Source organism: Tyto alba, unplaced genomic scaffold (assembly GCF_018691265.1).
Source record: "Tyto alba isolate M040663 unplaced genomic scaffold, T.alba_DEE_v4.0 Super-Scaffold_32, whole genome shotgun sequence".
Taxonomy (NCBI): domain Eukaryota; kingdom Metazoa; phylum Chordata; class Aves; order Strigiformes; family Tytonidae; genus Tyto; species Tyto alba.
Genome location: NW_024881307.1, coordinates 2,497,382 through 2,520,361, shown reverse-complemented (window position 1 = coordinate 2,520,361; position 22,980 = coordinate 2,497,382). Strand labels below are relative to the sequence as shown.

Here is a 22,980-nt window from a genome sequence, read left to right as displayed (position 1 = left end):
TTTAACACGGTATTATATATAACAGAGTCATCCCAAGTTCATTTTTCCAGTCCCTTCAGAAAGAAATACACATGTCTATCTACACTGTAACATTAGGTCTCTCATTAAATAGTATCTTTGATCCCTATAAATAGTATTCTACTCTTTGTTTGCATGTCAATAACACCACTGCTTTCTATTTTCAGTTTATCTTGTCCTTATATTAATATCAAGAGGCAAAAACTTATTTAAGATCCCTAGTGTGCATCTCAGTCTATCTCTACTACAATGTCTATATATTTCACATAGATATAAATACAGTCCTCCCTATATGTAAAACAACTCTTGCATATTATATATTCTTCAAGAAATAAAGTTCCATTCTGATAAAAAAATAATCGGCGGGTATCTTATTTTTTTCACCTAATTTTGGGGGTAAGAAAAGAGATTTTCCCCAAAAAGGCCTTTTTTTTTTTTTTTTTTTTTTCTGTGCTGTTCAAATTTCTGTAAATTTTTCATCTCACAGACTAGTTTTCTTCACCTCTTTTCTGGACATGACAATCCCCTTTGGGAAAGTATGGTTCTACGCCTTCCTCCTTGCAAAGACCAAAATTGCTAACTCAATTTGGTGCCTCACAGGAATAGCGATCTTAATTGTGCTGCAGGACAAAGCATGCCTAAAACACTTGAAGAAGTTGCTGACAGGTTAGCATCAGACCTCCAGAGATGCCACTGCTTGCCACTGACAGATATGGGCAACTGATCCTGCTTTTTGGACACCAATTAACGTGCTTGCACTAGCCCAACCAGATGGCTTCGGTTATGCCAGTGCATGTTCCCTTTAGCTATGGGAACACCAGCATCTAACCCTTTATTTTAAATACATACTTTTACAGAAGAGCAGAGAATTTTGCAAACTGTTTCTTACCCAGTCTACTCCAGGGACCCTGTCTGAAATTCCAGAACATTTCAAATTCCCAGGTGGCTACTTACTTCTTTTTAAATCGTCAACCGGATCCGAAACTGGGACATCCAGGCCAGAAAAAACCTTCAGTGTGGCAAGATCTGAACTTTCTCTGATCATTGACAGCCTGTGAAATGTGTCAGAGATTCCATGAGAAGATTACACAAAGACAGCACTTCAGTTTGAGAAGACAGTCAAAAACACTGGATAAACATGCTAAAGGTTTGCAGGGAAAGTTGTCCTGTTAATATCAGACATTTTGCAGGAGACAAATCACAATGACCATGATCCTGGAGGATAATGCTAAAATCTATTTGTAAAAATCATCACGGTAAAACACTTCACTACATACCAGAGAATTGGGGTTTTTAAATTCTTCTTTTAATTTAGCAGTAACAATGTCTACAATACATTGACTCACAAATTAAGTGAAGGTATGAAACCACATTCTTTATACTGAGATGGTACATTCTGGATTTTTACTTTTTAAATACCTTCTCAAGGGGGAAGAGTTCTGAACATCCAATGAACATCTTTTGAAACAACCAGTGGCGGGGATTTCAATTTTAACAGTGATCATGTTTAGTGAGCCTTGTCCACAGAGATCAAAACGCTTTGCAAACAAGTGCAAAGCTCAGAACCTCACTGTACAGACAAAAGGGGAGGGAAACTGAGGCACAGTGCCGTGCAGTGACTGGCCAGGATCAAGCAGCAGGCAGCAGAGATCTGGACGTAAATCTCAGCTCTCTGGCTCCCGGTCAGTTCCTGACTTTGCCAGGCCAGTCTCCCGGGAAGTTTTTGTGGGTATCTCCTGTCCAGCAGCTCGGGTGTTATACAGGATTATCTTCTTTCACCTCTCCTGCTGTCCCGTTGGCTCCGTTCAATCCTGCTGGCTCCCTGCCTTCTTCCTCTTCTTCTTCTTCCTCTTCCGCTGTCTCTGCTTCCCTGCCTCCGCTCAGGAGGGTGGCACTGGAGAGGTGGCTGAGGAGCTGGCCCTCCCGGCGAGACTCGGCCAGCTCTTTGGCACAGCACACCGGCGTGTTGGTCTCGTAAGTGCTATGGAAGCTGTTATAGTCGACTTCGTAAAAATCCTTCTCCAGGGTGAGGACAGGAGTGAAGCGATGTCCCCACAGCACCTCGGTGTCCATGTAGGAGCTGCGAGCCTGGCAAGTCATCCCTGAGTAGAAACAGAGGGATGTTAAATGCAAAGCTTCCTTACATGCTCACCCAACCACTTCTTTCATTTAAGAGCACTTTCATGTTATCTCCATACCTGATTGCTCTGGGACACAGAAAAGGTCTTCGCTTAATAAGCCTCACAAAAGCCTCTATAATGAAAAAGCTGAGCACTCAAAGGAAAAGGGATGGATTCATCGCCGCATCTTCAGACTGTTTCCTCAACCTTGTGCTTATGGGTTTGAAGTCTGGTGCCACTAAGCAGCTTCTCCCTCTCCTCACATTGCTCTGCTGAGGTGTTGCTTGCGTGGCTGATACTAAAAGCACTTGTGGTGAATCGTGCTAGAACGATACCCAGCCCTGCCAATGCACCTCAAATCCTGACCCACACAGCCCCTAAGTAGAATGAACCTGCTGTCCCACTGTGCCAGACCCCATCCCTCTTCATCTACAGCAGTGTCAGCAAGTCCTTCCTGCACTTAGGTTAAGACACCAAGACGTAGAGCTTGAAAGGTGGTGAGGCTGGCTTGTAAATACCTCTGGAGGGTTCAGTCCAACCTTACCGGGTTGGCAGAACCAAACCCCGCAACAAGAGGCAGTCAAGCTCATAAGCATATTAAATTCCATTTATTAATGGCGTGTGAATCGGATGAACAGTGAGCAATGTGAAACTGATGTTTGCCAAGCTGCTTCTCAACCCCAAGGATCAGAGTTTATTTATGTACTTTTAAAAAGTTTCAAGAGAAGCTTTGAAGAGCAGGGATAAACATTCAGCATTGGCGTAACTGAGAACAAATTATCTTGAAATCATCCACCAATGTCAAGGCTGAATTCTCTTTCAAATATTTGTTTTCTCTTTGTCCTAGTTATGTTATGATTTTTGAATTGATTCTGGTGAAATTTGGAAAACCTGACCTCAGAAAGTCCTCCCATTGTTCTCCTTTGGAGGGTGAGAGATAGGCCTGACTGGAAGACATTCAAAACATGCATTTCATCCAGTTCCTGGCCAATACTTCCAAGTCTAACTCCTGCAGCCCGAAGTACACAAACAGAAATCTAAAGCAATGGTTAGGTGGAAAAACATCAGTGTCAGATGCTTCAGGGAAGAGAATATCATGTATTCTCACCACGTGAGCTCAACTAATTGACTGAAATCTCAGAGTAATCAGAAAACTTCCCTTAAAAAAAAAAAAAAAAAAGGCATCTTTGTGAAAAGATTACTATTTTGTTCTCATAATTGCTACAGTCCATTAAAAGACACCCACACAAGCAAGCTCTCTGGAAAGCTTTACTTGTCTCTTACTGCTTTCCTTAGTTTAAAGATATCAGGCCAGGAGTATATTAGTTGCTTTTGGTTCTTGAAAGGGGAAAAGAGGGATGGTGATACATGCAACACTGAGAAATTTCCAGTTCTGTATCCCAGACCGAAAAGCCAATTTTTCCCCCCAAGAAGATCTGCAGAAGTGTTTGCTTTTGGGCAGGAACAACAAGTACAGAGCTAGCCAGAGTGTTCTAGCCTGCCTGCTTCCTGCACTGGAAGGAGCCGGGAAGTGCAGAGGCTGCTATGAAAAATACAATAATGGAAGACGAAAAAACACCCCAAGTGTTTTTGCCTTAAGAAGAAGCTCTACTGAGGTATAGCATCTTTTCAGGAAACTTGTCAGTTTTCGCTTTGCAAGTAAAAAACAGGGTGGAGACTACTCCTGACTATATGGTGACACTTCAGTGGGCAGCATCACCCACCCCGACTCCTCAGTCCTCGGGGTGAAGACTGGGGAACCTTCAGTCCCTTGTATCAAGTAGCGAAGAGCAGCTTAATGTTCAGGCAGTTCATGGCATCCTGCTGATTTCTGAGTCCTGCTACAGTTTTTCTCAGGAGAGCCGTGTCACTTTTGACCTCCCCAGGCAAGAGCTTTCATTACAGGCTGCTCTGAGGGTCAGCAATGCAAGGCTAATCCCATTTTCTGATGCTCCCTCACGCTGGGAGGACAGACTGGTAGACAACCAGCGGCATGTGCGCGTACGGGAAGGAGGCAGGTGGAATAAAGTGTCCCTTTTTCCTTTAGACGGAGCTGGTTTTGCACCAGAAATCACGAAGGACTTCAAGTGCCTCCTCCAAGCTCCAAGCGCCTTCAAAGCCCAGCAAAGCGAGCGGGAGAGGAGAGCGCCCAGGCTCACAGGATTAGGTCCTGTGAATGAACCCGCTGGTTCCTGTCACAGCCCTCCACGGGCTGCATAAAGGCATCGTGTAGAAGTCCCCAGGGCCAAGATGGAGTGTCCCTGCTAAACGTGGGGGCCTGAGGCATCCTAAGGGAACTCCTGCCTTATAATCAGGGCCTGAAATAGCTCCTTCCCCGGGGGGGAGTACCTGACAGTGAACCTGAACTCCAGAGACACAATCATAGTTATCTCCTGCTGTAGGGATTCAATTAAGGGAGGAACAATAGAAAGCTTTCAGCAACCAAATACTGCACACTGCCAGCTTCCTGCAGTAGCTGCTTTCTGTAACCCCAGGGGTACACAGAGCCAGCACAATAAGACGACTTGTAATTGCTCCATAATCCCATTCAAATATTCCTTTTTAGCACATGTGCAGTGGTGTTTTAATTGCGTGGGGACATACTGCTTGGCAACTCCTACATTACCCAGTAAACAACAGCATTGTCTCTGCTTCAAATGCCATTAAGTGCCTGTTTTTCAGGCTGCCCTGTGCTCTCCAGCCTGGTTAATTAATGCATCTGTAATGTCCCTAGCTAATTATTGCCTCTCTAACTGCAGAAAGATGACAGAAGAGGTGTGGAAACAATAAACCTTAACTTTTATTAAGAGCACATGGATGCAGCCACTTTCCACTTGCCTACGATGTGCACTGTGCCCTTGGTGCTCTGGGTGTCTAAGTTTCAGCTTGCAGTGGGGCAGAATAATTCGCTAGACTAAGATCTTTCATACCTGGCTGGGGGCTCTCGGCAAAAATCAGCGGTTTCATTTCATGAGCCTTGCTTATCCAAGTCCATGGCACATCGTGGGGTTAGCGAATCATCAGGCTGTACGCTCAAGCCCTGTCTTGGGCAACCCTGAAGCACGGACATGTCAGAGGGCACAAGAAATCAAGGGAGATTTCAAGTTCTCATAATTTCTTGAAAAATTAATAGTAGTATTTATGGCCTTGATAAAGGCTGTTAATCCTTTTCTTAAAGTAGATAGAACTATGCATTTGGGGTTTAAATGTTAGATATTTGGTATAGCTATAGAGAAGTGGTATTTGGTGACTTGGTCATTTCATTTAAATAAGCTTCATGCCAAAAGAATATCCTCATTTCCCCTTTGAAAGGCTAAGTAGATGTGCTTCAAAACTTATTTAAAAATAGAGTCATAGAGATTTTTATTTTTCCAGTATATCATATTTTCCAGATAGTAATACCATTAGAAGTTTAATTTTCTCCTAAACAATCTGGTTTAAAAATTAAAAAGCATGTTTAGTGGAATTTTGTACAGTCTGTCAGTTGTGGAAAATTTGAAGTGATATGTGAAATCTTCAGCTTTCAAGTTTTAGTTACAGCTTTCTCATCTCCTAATTCAGCAGCTTAGCTTTCAGTTGCAAACAAAACTCAATTTTAATCGAAACCAGGAAAAAGTTTGTTCAAAGTTATAAGCAGATGCACCAAGTTTTCAATAAAGCTGGAACCAGTTCCAGGCTTTCTAGAAAGCTGGAGACCAGAGGACTGTCTCCTGGTTTCAAGTTCTGCAATAAACATTTCATAGAGTTTTAAGGATAATTTCATTACAGCAGAATCCTAAGAAGTGGACTTTTTGTCTGTTGGCTGGAGTCACTGCATGACAGATCGATAACAGAGTTTGTGCATGTTCCTTCTTAAGGCAGCCATAGCTGCTTTCCTAAATGGCTCGTTTCTGGTTTCCAGTAGATGAAAAGATACAAAATATATTGCTATGTGTATTAAACCAGGTGTTTCATTACATTTGAGAAAAGAGAGAGTCACCGAGGAAAGACTTTTGTGTAAAATAGGTGTCAGGGAACTCTACCAATAAGGCACTTTTCTGTCATCAAAATCAGTTGGGATCAAGCAGCTTACGTTTTATCAAAGACAAAGGAATGTTAATACGTGCTGACAAAAAGCGGTTATTTGATGGCTCGCTCAGTGAGGAGCCTGGTTTGTTCTGCAGCGTACTCAATGGGAGTTGCAGATTTTGGAACGTTTCACTGCTTGCAATGCCCCTGATTATGCAACTGGAGCAGACACTTCTGGCTCTGCCACACTGCTAGGAAAAGTAGAGATTGCTCCAGATTTCCAGGTCTTGTATACCTGTAGGTTACCAGGGAAAATCAAACTTCATTATCACAGGCCAAATCTCACTGCATTTGCAGCTGTTTTATTACCCAGAGATGAACCGGCAGACTCTCTCCAACCCTTGGAGGATGCATATTTTCGTCAAACGTACCGTCATAGCCAGTACCTTTACTGGCAGTTCAACGGGAGAGGGCAAGGGGAGCACAAAGCACGACCTACCAACCCAAGAAATTGCCACAGGCTTCCATTTGATCACATCAACAGTAGAGCTGAATCTTTCAGTACTGCTACGTGACCTGAACTTTCTCAGTGGGTAGAGATATCCCAACCCCTGGGGCTGTCAAGACAACATTTTTCATCAGCCTAAAATTAACTCTCCTCATTTAAATGCCACAGAGCTCAGTGATTATCTGCTGGCAAAATGTCATGTGGATGCTGACTGTATGTTTGCCATATTTGCTAGGCTCTCTCTGCAGTTCAGACACAGATACTGCTGGGAGTGATTTCACTTCTCTGTCCTTGTTTTCATATGCTATTATATGCAGGGTGACTTTTTCCCCTGTACTGGGTGCACTAAACCTGCCTAATACATACCCTGCTCCTTGAGCTGAGCTCTACCTACACTAGAAGAGTGCAGAGAAAGAATTGATGGACTCAGAATTATAGTGACTGACTGAAGGAAGTTAAGATGGCAGGGAGTAGTTATAAAAATTTTAAGTTCTATCTCTCTAATTAAGCAGTACATGTCTTCAGATTAACATCAGCATTTTGATAGTTATAAAATATATTAGTCCCTTTGCGTTAATTAGACCAAGGAACACTGTAACCTCCAAAAAGTCAATATTCCTCCAACTTGAAAAGGAATATTATAAGGTAGGAGCATGGTCCTCCAATTATTTGCGCTTGTCTCCTTTAGAGGAGGACATGTCTGGGCTTGATTCACTTTGATTTTTATGCCAGAGGAGAGTAATAGGATTTTAATTTATCTGAATGCTCTCCAGGCATGTGAAAGCTCCTAGGCACTGGAAATGCAAAAAAAAAAAAAAAAAAGGACCTTATGATTTAAAGATCTTAAATTCAATTGCCATGTCTATACCGGGCAGAACCTGAGCACCAAGCTCATACCATGTACCTTTAGGCCCCTCACAATATTTATAGTGACTACAGATGCACCTAAGATGACGAGCCTGCCAACATCTACCTCTGGAGGACAATTCAGCCTATGAAAAGAATGACTTGAGACGCCTATCTCTTCCCTATAATTATATAAGCAGTGTCTGTAACGGTTCTGCAAGGTCCTTCTTGCAGAAAACTTATTTATATGCAAAATGCAAAACAGAACAACAAGACAACCCAAACCAGATGATGAATGCATGAAAACTCCATTTAGTAATTTCACCCTTCCTTTGTTCTCCCATGGAAATCATGATTAATTTCAGGACATGTTAATTTGTGACTACTTCTTTTGGTCCTATATTTACAGCCAGGAAATTCCACTATGTCCTCTGTAAAGGTGGATAAATTGAGGTGCAAAACAGCTGCAGTTTGCCTGCACTGTCACAGGGACAGGATGAGGCAAATTACTTCTAATCATTAAACCCCTTTTTATCACACAGACTCGAAGCCAGAAATATATATGCCTATCCTTTCCTACAAGTTTATTAAAACTTCATTTAGTGAGTGGACTAATCAGGAATCTGGACTGTCTCTTGTGGCTTATTTAATGGTGCTGGGGAAGAAAGGTAATGAAAACCAGTGAGGACCAGAAGTAAAGTAACAAGCCCTGCTGTCTCTATGCCCAGACAATAACAATGCTGGGCACTGTAGGTACAGTGAGGTTTGCAGGACAGCTACAGATAAATGAGGTTTTGGTTGTCAGCAAATAGCAGTGGAAGGCTAAAGTTGGAAGGGAAGAGAGCCCCTTCAAATTATCTGCCAAAAAGTCTCGTAGGGTACGCAGACTGCATCATCACATGAAGTGATGGCTTACAGAAAAAAAAAAAAAAAAAAATTGGACTCTCCAAAGTTCTGTAATTGAATTGGCCAAATTCTTCATCGTAACTCAGCTGACTCTGCATGCATATGGAAGGGGGGTCTGAATCTCCACTACTCGTCTACGTTCCAGCATTCCGCTCGGGATCAGGAGGGTAAGGGCAAGAGGTTTGGCCAACAACAGCCAACAGGATGGGTCTTGATTTTTTGTTGCCACTGTGGGAAGCAGAATGGCAGGGAAAACAAAAATCTATTCGCTTTGCAAAAACATTTTCCACCTTCACTTTCTTCCCATTTATTACAGGTCAAATTTGGGCCAGCTAATCTTGACAAGTGTCCCTTTCAGATAAGGCAAAAGAGAATTAATTCCCTAAAGTAATCTCTGTGCCCAATTCATTAAGTAGGCACCGTGAGTGATGCTGCTGCTTTCAGGATGCCCACAAAGCAGCACTGGAAGTCAGAGCACTTGCACTTGTCATCTATATTGATTTTGTCTTTACAGTGGTCATTTCACTCAGCAATGATCACAACAGATCTGCCCAGAAACTTAGTTTCCCTTTGGCATTTTTAACCTCTTGTGGAGTCACAGTGCATCAACCATCCTAAAATATCGATTGGGAAGACCCCTGTCAGTGAGCTTTCTGCTGCAGCTGGCTTCAGGGGTTAGTTAGTAGGGCAGCTGTGTGTCCCTGGAGAGATCTCACTAGATTAATACCACGTACATTTTATTTTTTCAGCAGAATAAAAACATTGCATTTGAGGCTTGTGTGTTGCTATTCTTCAGTGTGTTGTTATTTATACTTTTAAAAATTCAAGGCAATTTGAAAACAAAAACATGGGTTTAAAACACAGTGCTTCACTTTGTATAAAAAACAATAACTTGAAGTGTTTAGGAAATTCAAGTCAGCTTGAAAACAAAAACATTGTGTTAAACACCAGTGTTTCATTTTGTAAAAAAAAAAAAAAAAAACCAAACACGTGACTTGAAGTGTTTCAACTCTTCAGAATTTATTCTATACTTTTCATTTGAACCTATTTACCACCTCTACCTTCCACTGGATCAGAATTATACTTAAATGTCAGTAAGAAGAGTTATGTGTTTGAGAGGAGACGACACATGACATTTGTAATATGTGTATGGTTGGTTAAAACTATTGGAAATAGTTATAAAATTGCTGTCCCAGTTTTTCAGTGGAAAATATTCACACTTTCAGCCAAGACATTATACTTAAATTTTTTAAGTCATTCGTATATTGACAATCGCCATTTTGACCTGCTTTCAAAATACCTTTTGAAAAAAACAGACCTTTCCCCCCCTAACTCAGGATTCACTCACAGTGTGATTTGCTGTTGAATAAGTTTAGATTAATTTTTACTCCTGACAACGGCTGCAGAGCTGAGCCAGCACGCAGAACCTGCTCACCTCTTGTGTGGCATGAACAGAGCTGACCAGTTGTACCTCTGAACACTGCGAAGGTGGTTCCTGATTTTTCACAGGGGTTACTGAGGGAACAAATGGTCTGTTGCATTTTTATGCTGCCCTGAACCTGACCAGGTTCTAACAGTGTCATGATTTAATACAAGTCACGCTGCAAGTAAATTATACCATTTTTGAAAGCAGATGGGGCTTGAACAATGTGATAGGAAGGAAAGGACCTAAAGAAATTGCTTGGAGCAAATTTGAAGGTATGGAGGTAGGGATTAATATCCCCCAAACTGCTTTATCAGCATTAGAAAGTGTGAGGACAATGCAGGAAAGCACAAACACTGTGATTCTGCAAGCCACTCTCATTGTGGAAAGTAGCACACCCCCCAGTTACCACACATCATTCAGCCTCTGAACGAGATAACGGCATCATCTGAGGTCCACTCTGCTCTAAGTTCAATGCAAACTGCCTCTTCTAGCTCCAGTTTTTGGAATTTCACAGCCTGTCTCCTGAGACCGGAATAATTCATTTCCACAGATCCATGCTCCTTAATATCATTACACAGTGGCCTGTACAATCCCTCTGGGAGAGCAGCCCATTTGTAAAGCAATACTATCCCTATGCCATGCTTTTAATTTTGAGGTTGTTATTGATAATGACTTCCTCTCACACATATCTAGCGGAGGCTGAGCTTTCCTAAGAGGAAGGCAGTGCACTAACTGTTCAAACAGAATTTGATAGTGTCACTGTGTGATGAGCAAAGAGGCTTTGGGCGAACAAGGAACTGCATTCCATGATCAGATTAGGAGGTTCTAGTATCTAGTAAATATTTAGGCTACTAAATAAGCTTCCATTACAAATCTTTGCCTTTGATAGTCTTTTCCACCCACCCCTTCTTTTGCCACATCTCTACAATACTCTGCTGGGAAAGAATATTTACCGAGTAATGCCAAATTAATTCCACTTCCACAATACAGTACTCCAACCTAGGTACAGTCCCATCTAGACATAACCTCCCATTAGGTCTCTTTAGAAAATTCAGCTATTGCTATTCACCTAATGCCTAAGGGGAGACACTGGGAAACTGAATTAGCTCTCTAGACAGCTGGCTTTAAGAGGGAAGGCCTGGGATGCAGGAATTTGGGAGACTATTTTCCCCTTGCATCTGGCTGTTTAGGAGACCAACAAGGACAGTATTAAGAGTGAGCAAGGCCCAAAATCTGTGGGACAGGGTGCTGATACCACAGAGCACTCATATCAAGCTGAAAAACCTTGCTAGTGTTTCAGAGATAACCCATGCCTCATCGAGATGGAAAAAAAAAATCCAAACATCGCCAACAGAAAAAGCTTGGGTTCACGGTGCCATCTCATAACTAAAATCCTTAAACACTAAAGGGCAAAACTACTTCCAAAAGACTTTTTTGCATCTCTGACTCTATGTTTCCACGTCTCTAGATAGCAATTCTCTCCTCAGTGTTGCCTGTAGCCCCGTTCCCCTTAAGGGCCTGCTTCAACCAAGGCATGCTGCCAACCAGGAAGCCTGCCTGAAGGGAACGTCAGCATCTTGGGGTGCTTGGACACACTTGCAGTGCTCGAAGCACAGCAGACAGAGCCTGCCAGCTCCTCCTCGAAGCCTAGAATAAATGAATTAGCTGTAAGTGGTAAAATGACCCCATGGTGCCATGTTTTTTCGGTGAGACTCCGGAGTAAAAGCCTCCTCCTCCTCCCTAGCCCGTGCCCTGGGAGATGCACCCCACCTTTGGGAAGGAGCCCCGAGGCCTCTGTGGCCACCCATTTGCTCAGCTGGAGAGGCACACCACCACCTCCCTTTTCTATGCTTTGGAAAGCTGAGGCACACAACTTTTCCAGATTTATTATATGTAGGCACAGACTTCTTTCATCGCCTGCCACAAATACACCCATAGGAGGAAATTGGGAATCAGCTGAGTATATCTCCTAATCTACCTATTACACAGCATTGTTTTAAGCTGTTAAACAGCTGCTGGGTTGCAAGAGTCACAAAAGCAGTTTCTGTATTTTTCCCCTTCAAGCTCCTTTTGAAAATATATGTCCTGCATCACGTGCAAGTCATTCAGTTTGAGCACATGCTGTTTTATGGGATATAGTAATACTCGGGCACTTCCTTCATAGCCTCCATTAAAAAGCAACACTACAGCAATACCTAAAATAGCACAGTTACAGCCAATTTTTAATACAGAGGATAAATGGAAAAAGATTTGCACCATGAGTTTTGATCACAAGGAAGAGGACCGCAAGAGACCTCAGGAATTCCTTTAGTCCATTCCTTTTTCCCATGGATCATTTCTAAGTGATTACAGACAGCTCCTTGACTAACTCCTTGGTCTGAATCCCAGACTTATAAAAAGAGTGTGAAATGCTACAACGTGAACTAAAGGACCTACCTTTTAATTGCTAGTTATCTCAGACCACAATATCCCACCTGGACCAGTCTCTAGAGAAGGACAAATCCCAACATGTTCTCAATCCAGGTGACGTTGACAATAAAATCTTAATGCCAAACTGCATTCCATTTTTCCCCTTCCCCCCACTTAAAATTGTGACTGATGTTTGACAAGTCCTTACCTGTTGCTTCCACCATTCCTTCCAGGATGACCACAATTTCAAACTCCTCCTTCTCCAGCTGCGTGCGGGACATCTCCCAGAAGGGGCTTTTCTCATTGATTTCATGCGAGATGATAAGAGGTGACACCAGGAACAATCTGTCATCTCCAGTGTCAAATCCCACGTTGATGTCTGTTTGGTTCAAGGGGATAAACTCTCCTTCTTTGGTCTGTTTGGACTTAATCAGTTTGGCTCTAATGGAAGCCTCGACAATGTGGGAATTGCGGAGGTCTCCAACCCGGAACATGAGACAGAGCTTCTCATCCCTCATGGAAATCACTGCATTGTTAGAAAACATAAGGGTTTCAGCCCTCTTCTTTGGTTGGCTGATCTTGACAAACATGCATCCCACCATGAACGCATTGACAATGGAGCCCAGAATAGCCTGGATCAGGAGCAGTACGATGCCCTCTGGGCACTTCTCTGTTATGACCCTATAGCCATACCCAATTGTTGTCTCAGTCTCTATAGAAAACAGAAACGCAGAAACAAATCCACTAAGATTTTCAACACAAGGGATCCAGTTCTCATCTTCAAGATGGTCCAGGTCTCCCCGGATATAGGCAATGAGCCACCATATGAACCCAAAAAACAACCAAGTGATGGTATAGACCATAGTGAAGACAAGAAGATTAAAACGCCACTTGAGGTCCACCAGCGTAGTGAAGAGGTCACTAAGGTATCGATAGGTTTCTTGGACATTTCCATGGTGCACGTTGCACTTGCCACTTTTCTCCATGTAACGCTGACGTGGCTTCTTGCCTTCTGCTGATATGAGGCGGGTTCGGTCAGTGGCAATGGGAACATCATCCCGGGCCTGTTTGGGAATCTTTTTAGGCTCTCTGGACGTAACTCCGATGTCCATGTCCTGGTTCATGAAGATCCTAGAATCTCCAGCCATGACTGGGCTGCAGGAGAACAAAGAAATAAAGTTTAGGATAGGAGGAGAAGAGCTGAGATGAAAGCCATTTAATTTTACTGTCAGAACCATTACGACAGACCAGGACAACAAACATTGCAAAGATTAATGTTACACTGACAAGCTCCGCCCTGTGCTGGTAGAGGGCTGGATTTGGGCAGTTCTACATCAGCAAAGCTTTTCGCTAGGGCCATGTCTTCCCTCCTAGTATTTTTTGGGGAAACACTTTGAAAGGCTTCAGCACTTCTCTCACAACAGCCCCTCGCTAAACATAATGCTGCATTGAACTGGATGTTAAATACTGATTCATAACACAGTCTCTTCAAATACGAACCAGCTGCCAGTCACTTTGCTTAATGCACTCCCGGAACCTCAGAAAATATGGTGATGAGCATGGTCTGGGAATCATGGAATAAGTAAACCTTGTTACCGCTGTGGGGGTTTTGGTTTGGCTTTTTTTGGTCCTCGGATTTCTTTACACCCCAAATTTGCTTGAGATCACAACTAGGGCCAAAGTATCAATACACCAACACATATTTTCAAGAGGGACTGGAGTTTTTTGATGCCTCAGGTTCTGGGTACATACCAAAAGAAACCTCAGAAATCAATAGAAAACGCTGAGCACCACTGTCTACCTAAATCTCACATGAGTCTAAATTATGCATGAAGGTTTCCCTTACAGTCAGCAGAGAAAGGCACCTCCAGGGATAATTCAGATTTCAGGAGTGCTGAATCACCTTCTGGAAGTACCCACCCCCTCCACATATTATTCTGGGAGCCTGGGCTCCAAATGGGAAATGGGCTTTTAATTTAGCATCTTGAATTATGCATCTGAAGGTGTGATGAGTCCAGGCCTATTGTTAATCAGATATATCAGGACCCACCCCTTTACTTCATCTGACATTAGACAAAAACACCAGACACTTTTAGAAATGTAACAGACAGCTATTAAAAAGCCCACTGCTGACATGCAAAACTATGCTTAACGAGATACAAATAAATAATACAAAATGATGGCTGCAATGATTTTTGCGTGTTATAATGTAACATCCTGTTTACCAAGATGATTAGATGCTCCTTTAAAAAAAAAAACACACATCCTCTATTGAAAAATGGGAGTCTTGACTCTGAATGCAGGGCACAGACAAAATCTCTGTGAAAGACTACCTAAGCAACCCTAGGGATATCAAAGATAGAGTAGCAATATTTTCTATGGCGCTCATTCTCTGCATTGTCCTCTGCAAATCCTATTAAAACTTAACTAAATCTATTACCGCTCCCTCTATCTTTAATCTTCTTATGCATCTGTGAATGAGAAAAGGTGTAGAGATACAATTAGGAGTGTCTTGGGAAAGACAATTTTAAGATCGAGCAAAGTAGCTTCATCTTCTCGGTATTAAAAAGCACAAAGGGTGGGCGGGAAGGAAGCAGAGGCAGGATGAATAAATGAAGCAACAAATTTCCACTTCCATTCTGCTGTAGCCAAGTCTGGTTAACAGCAAAGAATTACTCTTAGCCCTTGTATAAGTCACCATCAATCATTACTCCAATGAAGCAGCCAGAGCCTGTTGCTGGAACCGTCCCCGCTGGCTCTGTGCACCAGGGAGCCCTGCCATCTGTCCCCAGCGCAGTCCCAAAGCTTCTTCGTGCTGGCAGATTTGCCTGGTTTGAAGGGTTTGGGCCAGCGCTGAGCCAGTGCAGCCACAGGAAGGGGTAAATAATAGGGATTAATGATGCTGGGATAGTATATTAGGAGGAATTGGGTTTGCTACCCCCACTGCATATGATCCTGGACGTGGGACAGATAAGCCTGGCACCGTGCTGTTCCCTTCCTCACACAGCACCGTCAAGGATTCAGGCAGAATATGAATCCCTACCTCTATTTCTGAAGATAGGACTCCTGAGAGCTGGCTCACGGTATATATAGATACTTCTCCAGCCATTTTCTACTACTTGTTGCAAATTCCAATCTCCTGGGCCACTGGTCTGGCTCTCTGCCGCCTTACGGTGCGTGCCTCTTTACGTGAGTGCAAAGTGTCTGCTAGATGCTGTCAGATTATAAGGTTACATACCAACTCTCACTTCACAACATGCGGAAGCATATGCCAAGTTCAAGTCAGAACAATCACACACTTTGTTTGTTTTCCCCTCTTTTATAGGAAAAGCAGCATCCCATCCACTGACCTAAAGAGAATTCGGTACAGAGAAGAACCTCTTCGCTTTCTTCTTATGAATGTCACTGCTGATCTTTGTCTGCATTGTTTGATTAATCTAAAATGACTCCATTTGGACTAAAAAGCTTTTGATAAATCTGTGTGTAGAAAAACGGGCAAGTGTCGCATGTTTTCAATTTAAAAAGAATTGATTTAAAGATAATTTTGTTGTAAAAGTTATATTTGAAGCTGAGTTTCACTTACACTGACACTATGTAAGAGAGAACAATCAATTCCAATACATTCATCTGTAGTGTAAGGTTTTCTATTTTAGTTTCATACCAAAGAGACCAGAAGGATCTTGAAACATATTAAAAAGAACAGACTAGAAGAAAAACAATCAAAAAGCCTAAATCCCTAGAAATATCACTCAGGTGAAGCAGGCTAGAGGGACTGCCCATTAATGAAAGTACAGGGAAATCTGCTTTAACTAAAACTCTCAAGGGACTGGCAACATCACTTTTCTAATGCTACTGATCTTTAACAATAGGTCAAGTGAAATCTTTCTGGAAACCTTCAGGAACACCTTACAAGTGGTCCATTAAAGCAGAATTCCTGCTGTATATGAACTTTACTGACAGCTTCAGTGGCATTACAATTTCTCCCAATATTTAATCTTAAACTCTCCCATTGTAGTATAAACGTAACCTCAGTACAAGGTTATCGAAAATAATTAAGAGAAAGAATCTTTGCATTAGAATCTTTAACAGGAATAATATCGGTTAGCAGTTTGAGCGCAGGTTTGGATGTCTGAAGACTAGTCAGCTTTCTGCTCCAAATTATTTCAGTATTTTTTCCCTAATTCTGAGCAAATCACTGCTTCTCCCTCTGCCTTCACTCTCTACCTGTAAAATTTGTAATACGGATATGGTGGTCTGTGAGATGCTAGGCACAAGAATCTTCTAGGAAATTTGCTATCATTCCCTTATTATTTTAACTGCTCTGGGAAACTTTAGCACAAGTGACAAGATACTATAAAAGTATGTATGTAAGGATTTGGTTAACTCCTTCATCTTATAATATACTGCCAGTGCTATCAAGCATACACATCTCTTCCAGATAACAGTAATTACATGCAAGCATCTCACAGAGATGTAGGCTTCAGTTTGTAAATCACTGCTCCTTCCAGCAAAGAGATCTGTGGGATGAAATTGCCTCTTATAGTCACATGCACCGTCCTGTTTCACTGGCATTTACCATCTTTGGTTAAACGAGGCCAGGATAATAAAAATGTCACTTTTGTACAAAGCTGCTTTCCTTTTGGACGGGCTACTGCAAAAGGAGATGTGAGTCAGTGTATTATCAACCTTGCAAAGAGGCTTTTTGTCAGACTTGCTGTTGCTCAGCTTTTGCCCAGACGGCAGACTCGGGGCAGGCAGTGACATTTAGGGCTCAGATTTGCTGGAGAAGAGTCAGGCTGGGGTTAGCTAAGTGTCTTCAGGAGGCATCGTTTTGCAGAGCTCTCTGCAAGCCCAGCCTAACAGACCTGCTGCGCATCCTGAGAGCTCCAAGTCTCCAAGATAGAAATTTGCTGAAAACATTGCTGAAGGTAAACCAAGAAATTTTTTTCCACTGCTGACCATGGTGACTTTTTCAAATTGAATAACCACTGATCTTGTTTAATAAATGCATGTTTCAGTGGGGATAGGATTTGCTTCTGGAGAGGTCTAAACTGGCAGGCAGGAGGAGCTTGAAGACGTGAACTTGTCGTCAAGTTTGTGTAAAAAAACACTTCTTTTTGTTTGTTTTAAACCTGATGCCCATATTTTCCTACATTATGAGAATAAACGAGCAACTGTTCTTTAGTAAACCCCCTGCACCTTCCCAAATCAAGATTCTACTCAATTCTGCCCTCTCTTTTCCCAGACAAAGTGTCCTATACTACTCAACAAGCGATCAACATGGCAGTAAATACTAAACATTATTACTGAAAAACCTGACCTGGTTCTTTTGCTGCCTGTTAGCCTACACCACACAAGACAGAGCCTAGGTTACTGCCCCCGCATTTCCCTGGAGCACGTACTCTCCTTCTGGAATTAAATTGTGGGAAAAACTTTCCCACTATCCTTTTATTTACTGCCTGAGTATGACTGAGACTGAACAGCCAACAATGCCAACACAAGATTACCTTTCAAGGCATGCATATGCATGCAAGAAAAAGAAAGGCAGGTGGATTTCATGCAAATCACGTCATCTTTTGGTCTTCTGACTTACAAATAGCTATTGTGGTGGCTACCTCTTTGGAAAGTGCTTGGAGATCCACAGGTGGAGGGAGCGATGCAAGAGAGATATGCTACTCAAAAGCAGGGCAAAACATTTAAAGAGAAGGGAGACCTATGACACGTCACTAATAAACATGTGGCTGAAAAGCTCCCTCATCCAAATAATTGCTTTTCAAAGTGTAATCTCACTCAGCACTGAAGTAGGAAGATGCCTCTCATTTCCTCTCGAGTTTTCATTAAGTCGCAGCACTGCTTTTCTAACGTGCTGACAGGCACTATCGTACAGCGGAGTTCCTCTGGGGCTAGAGGAGACACCCACCCACCAGTACACAAAAAAGGGTGACTGATGATTAACTAGGCAGCTACCAAAGAAGCAGGATGACTTTGTGCTCATTACAGAGCTGGGCTGATGACAGCACCTGTCTCCTTAGAGTTCATTAGGCTCAGAAATACCAAAACAGAAGATGTTCAGTCTTTCAAAAGAAAATACCTTGTAAGAAAATCTCTCTGGGTAGGAAGCTAATATGACACAAAGACAGAGTTTATAGACATTTGCACTTTACTTTTATCTGCTAATTACCTCCCAATCTATCCTTCTCCCCAGCAGTGCTGGATAAACACAGTTCTAATATTCCCCGAGCCCTTCCATTGTCAGTTGTGAGGTAGCAATGTGACACCCTTCTCCCCCCATTCCCAGAGTATCCAAATGTTTCACAGTGTTCAACGCAGATATCACATGCTTTAAATTTTTATGTATTCATTAAGATCCGTGGAACAAGGAAGTGCCCTATTTCCCATATTTCAAGGTGGGGAAGCGAGCCACAAAGACACTTACTTCTTCTACACTCACACTGGGAGTCTGTGGCAGGGCGGGGAATTAAACCTAGAGTTTCCAAAATCCTAACTGAGTGCCTGTAACCACTGCACCACTCTTTTCCCCTTTCACCAATCCAGTAGTGAATACAGTCCCTAACCGCTTCAGGTGTGTCTAAAGATTACTCTGAAAAGCTTACGTAGCCTGATCTATCAGCATGAATAACCTAGCAAGATTATTTCTAGTGGCAAGAAATAATGTCTCTGTTCTCTCAAGTAGCTACAGGTTTCAAATAGATTTCCCCCCCCCTCCTCATCTATGCATTAAAGTATAAAAAAATCCCATACATAACACAAGTTTGCAGTTGCATTAAATATAAGGACTTCAGACCAATGCAGAAAAGAGTGAAGAGGCTAAACTGTAATGAGAATAGAGACTCGGGTGGGTGTTTTCTTTCAGGAAAAAGACAAAAACTAGAAAATGCCTTATGAGACATCATAATGACCTCAGTGTACAGGCTATAACAATTTATTGTAGAACAAAGGCTGGAGAACATGGAGTTTCCACAACATAAGGGGTATCTACTACCTGATACCCCCCAGTTCAAATGCATAGGGTGGGTGGGAGCATATAATCCCTGTAACTTTCAGTCAGTTACCTCATATGTACTTCACTGAATGAAAGAAGTTGAGCACAAAAAGTCCATGTGCAAAGGATGCAATCATAATATTATGCTCTCAGGGGTTCTTCATTTTGAACAGTCAAACGATATTTTCTTTACCAACAAAGAAAGTCTAAAAATAAACCAATTTGATCCTTCCACCTCCAAGGAGGTGACTTTGCCTGAGGCACTTTGCAGCCTCTTTGTCTCTGTCCTTTTACCCCAGACTATTTTTAGGGGCACCTTATGGCGTCACTGAAAATTTGACTGTTATCTTTCAACCAACACAACTGAACAAAGAGACACTTTTGTCCTGGTAAGACACTCCTGTTTGCCCTGTTACTGGCTGTTTACACACAGCACACACTGAATGTTGGGAAAAGCAGGTCAATTCTAAGAAAAAATCCTGCCCCAAGAGCACTAACATTCCTGTTGCCCACTGTTTAGACATTTCAGCATTATAGCAACTGAGAATTGATATGTAATATGCAGCTGGATTAAAAAAAAAAAAAAAAAATGGAAGTATGTTAATACCACCTCACGCTTCTTCAGTGACTTGCATCCAAACAGTCTGAAGATGAACTGACCAAATACAGACTCTCTCTGCCCCAAGATGTTCAGCAGTGCTATTGAACCCACTGTGCAGACAAGAGAAGATGAGTCACAGAGAGACAAACTGACCGACCTAATTCCGAAGTGGTGGTTAAGTGCCAATGCTCACCCCAAATGGCTCTCCTGACCTCAAACTGAATAGAAAGTGGGAGACTCTTACAGAAAACAGTCCGGAGATTTGTCTCAGAACGTGCCTCCAAAACTGTTTGCCTTTTTCAGAGTCTGTAAATAGTTGGTCTGGAACCTTCCAGAGATGGAGAATTTTCTCTCATGGGAACCAGAAGTGATCCTGATCTCTGATCTCCAACTGAGTGGGAACAGTGGGGGAAAGAACTGAACCCCAGAAATTAAATAAGTCCCCCAATACAAACACTGCCAGACACACTTCCCACATACTGTAGAAGATACTGGTTGCTTGGATTGGTCAGAGAACTAGTGAGAGATGGCAGTTTTGTTTCCCTTTGAGCTACTCTACTATAAATCCAAGGTAGTTGTCTACTTAAAAGTAAAAGGGTGCAGGAGAAAGGACTTGCTTGATGACAGAATCCCCGACAGTCAGATGATAAACTTTTTGGGACAGGGACAGTTTCTGCCAATTCTTGATTGGTTCCTGAAGGTCTTGGGTCAAAACCAAATGAAAGACATGCTGTATAAAAGTTAGCATGTCACTCCCAACTGGCATGTGCTAATACAAATAGGAGGACACAGGGAACCTTTTTGACAGGATGTCAGTAAAAAATTTAGTTATGCCTTTACCTCCCAGAGCCATAACCACCCCTGGGGATTCCCAATGCATTAAATTGCCTGTCCCCTCCAAGGGCTGAACATGCCACTTCATCGTCTGGAGACTACACTGCAAGGGCTCATTAAACCCTCAGCTGACTAGTAAGTATCTTAATTATAAAAGAGTTTAATCTTTGACTCTAGGTGAGGATTATGGAGTCACTCCACACATGTCAGGGCTGCTTACTGATCAGTCTCCTCCTGCCCATTGTATTCCAGTGATCTCTACTAATCTGGTACCTGAGCAGTTCATAATTTTTAATGTCTTTTCCTGCATAGCACCTTTACAGGATCTGACAGTACTTCTGCCCAAGATCAACATCTAATCCCTGGCTTCCCGAAGAGTTTCCTAGCAGCTGGTGAGTTGGACAAACAGCACATCTCTAGCTCGCACCCTGGCAGGTTTGGGCATAGAAATCTGGAGTTTAGCTGACCCTATACCTCAGCCGCTTGTCCTCCTGCCTTCTGGGCTCCTGATCCTTTGCAACCAGAAAAGAAAGCAAAGTGAATTGGAAAAGCAAATAAAATCAGGTAACTTACTTGCTAAGAGCAGCTCTGCATCAGTCTTGTGCCGTGGCACTTCGGGGGCGCTGGACAGTGGCAGGACTGAGAGGTAGGTAAAGCGGCTGCTGGAAAAGTGTCCGATCCATGCCATCACCAGAGAGCCGGGGTCGTCTTCTGGTCCCTGGGCTGGCTCCTTCCTTCTTCCCTCTGCCTGGTATTAGAAAACATTTACGCGGCACTGAAGATGTAAGCGCACACGCCCCTGTCCCTGGGTATCCCTGATTTCCCTCGCTCGGTCAGAGCTGGCACAGGGTGCTCCAAGCCCTCGCCCTCCACTGCTGCAGAGCTACTTTTGCCTGTCACACGCCTGCCTGCCTTGCCTTGCTCCTGCTCTCCCCCCGAGAAATGAATTCTTGGTGGTACAAAGCTTCTGAAAGGGCTGGGGCGGAGGGGAGGGGGCTGCATGTGATGGGGACCATCATCTGTTCTGAATAAGCAGCACTGGGAAGGGTGGCGGGAGGGAAAGCCAAGAGGGAGGGGTTTAAACCGCCGCTTTGCACAGAAAGGGCTGGCTGGGGAGGGGGGAAAAGAGGCGTCTGGCAGTGCCTTGGGAAAATGCCAGGCACCCTGCGTCCCCCCCGCCGCCCACCTCGAGCGTGTTCGCTTCTCCTCCTCCCGGGTCGCTGCATGGGCTGCCGGGTTTTACCGGAGGGGGGGCTGCAGTCATCTTTTAAAATCACGCAAACAGAAAGCAGTCCCCTAAAAAAAAAAAAAAAAAAATAAAAAAAAATAAAAAAAAGAGGGCGGGGAGAAGGCAGAAGCTGCCCATTTAACAGGGAGCACATGTGCACGCTGGCATCGGCAGTGTGGAAACTCTCTCTTCAAGGAATTTGGGAAAAGTGGGGAGAAAGAGGGATGATTCCTCTGGTACTCTTCCCGTGCCTGTCAACCCCCAAGCTGCTGAAATGGTGTTTGCTGACCGAGTTGTGGTGTTTGCCTGGGATCCAGCTTGTCCCAGGGAACACTCTCAAAACTCTCCAGTGGTTTGCTGTATTTTTTTTCTCTCTCTCTTTTTTTTTTTTTTTTTTTTTTTTTTTTTTTTTTTTTTATCATTGATAATACCACACTGTCTCCCTAGCTTAGTAAAATATTTCCTCTTCTGAAAAGCAAATGTCAGGGCAGCTGCATATATGAGAGAGATCTGCCTGGTGACTACGGGTTACCTTCAGGCTTTGTTGCCCTGATCCCCTAATCCTGTCCCCCTGTCCTCCCTCATTCTCTATTCCAGGACCACATATTACAGCCCATTGGAAATGCTTTCACAGAAGATTTGCTGGTCAGGAAAAGAGAACTTGTCAAAACCCATGCACTGTACAGGAATGTGTCAGTATTGCCGGAATCTGAAGGCTATTTTTTCCATGTTCTTTGAATTACTTTCAGTTTTAAAAAATTTTTGTAAAGTTACTGCTAATGAAATATAGCAGTATTGGAATGACATTTTTATTTCACTGTATGGACATTCGGTAACTTATTATTTGCATTCTTGTTTTGGAACAGGAAAAATATTGAACTAGTGAAACATCCTGTAGAACAGAAAATCTGATTCCTAACCATCTTAACTCTAGGATATGTAACAATTTATTAGGGAAGCTAGACTGGAAAAATTCAAAGACAGACACGCTAAAAAAAGGGAAATAACCACAGCCTGTTATATCCTAAATAGTCATATTGCACAGGGGGCTGGGTTGAGAAAGCCCGTCTCTA

The 22,980-nt window shown here is 42.8% G+C and overlaps 1 protein-coding gene across 2 annotated transcripts; it reads right to left on the bottom strand.

The window, feature by feature from the left end:
• Positions 1-1,338: 1,338 nt before the first annotated feature.
• On the bottom strand, positions 1,339-21,968 carry KCNJ5 (potassium inwardly rectifying channel subfamily J member 5). Of its 2 annotated transcripts, none has more exons than XM_032982220.2 (4): positions 21,866-21,968; positions 21,253-21,427; positions 12,450-13,396; positions 1,339-2,120 (listed from the first exon to the last, which is right to left on the bottom strand). In XM_032982220.2, the coding sequence occupies exons 3-4, from the start codon at positions 13,387-13,389 to the stop codon at positions 1,774-1,776; spliced, it is 1,287 nt and encodes a 428-aa protein (XP_032838111.1). In that variant the 5' UTR covers positions 13,390-13,396; positions 21,253-21,427; positions 21,866-21,968; the 3' UTR covers positions 1,339-1,773. The 2 variants fall into 2 exon arrangements, with proteins under 2 accessions (XP_032838111.1, XP_032838112.1); XM_032982221.2 differs by having other exon boundaries at positions 21,253-21,423; positions 21,866-21,914.
• Positions 21,969-22,980: the final 1,012 nt, after the last annotated feature.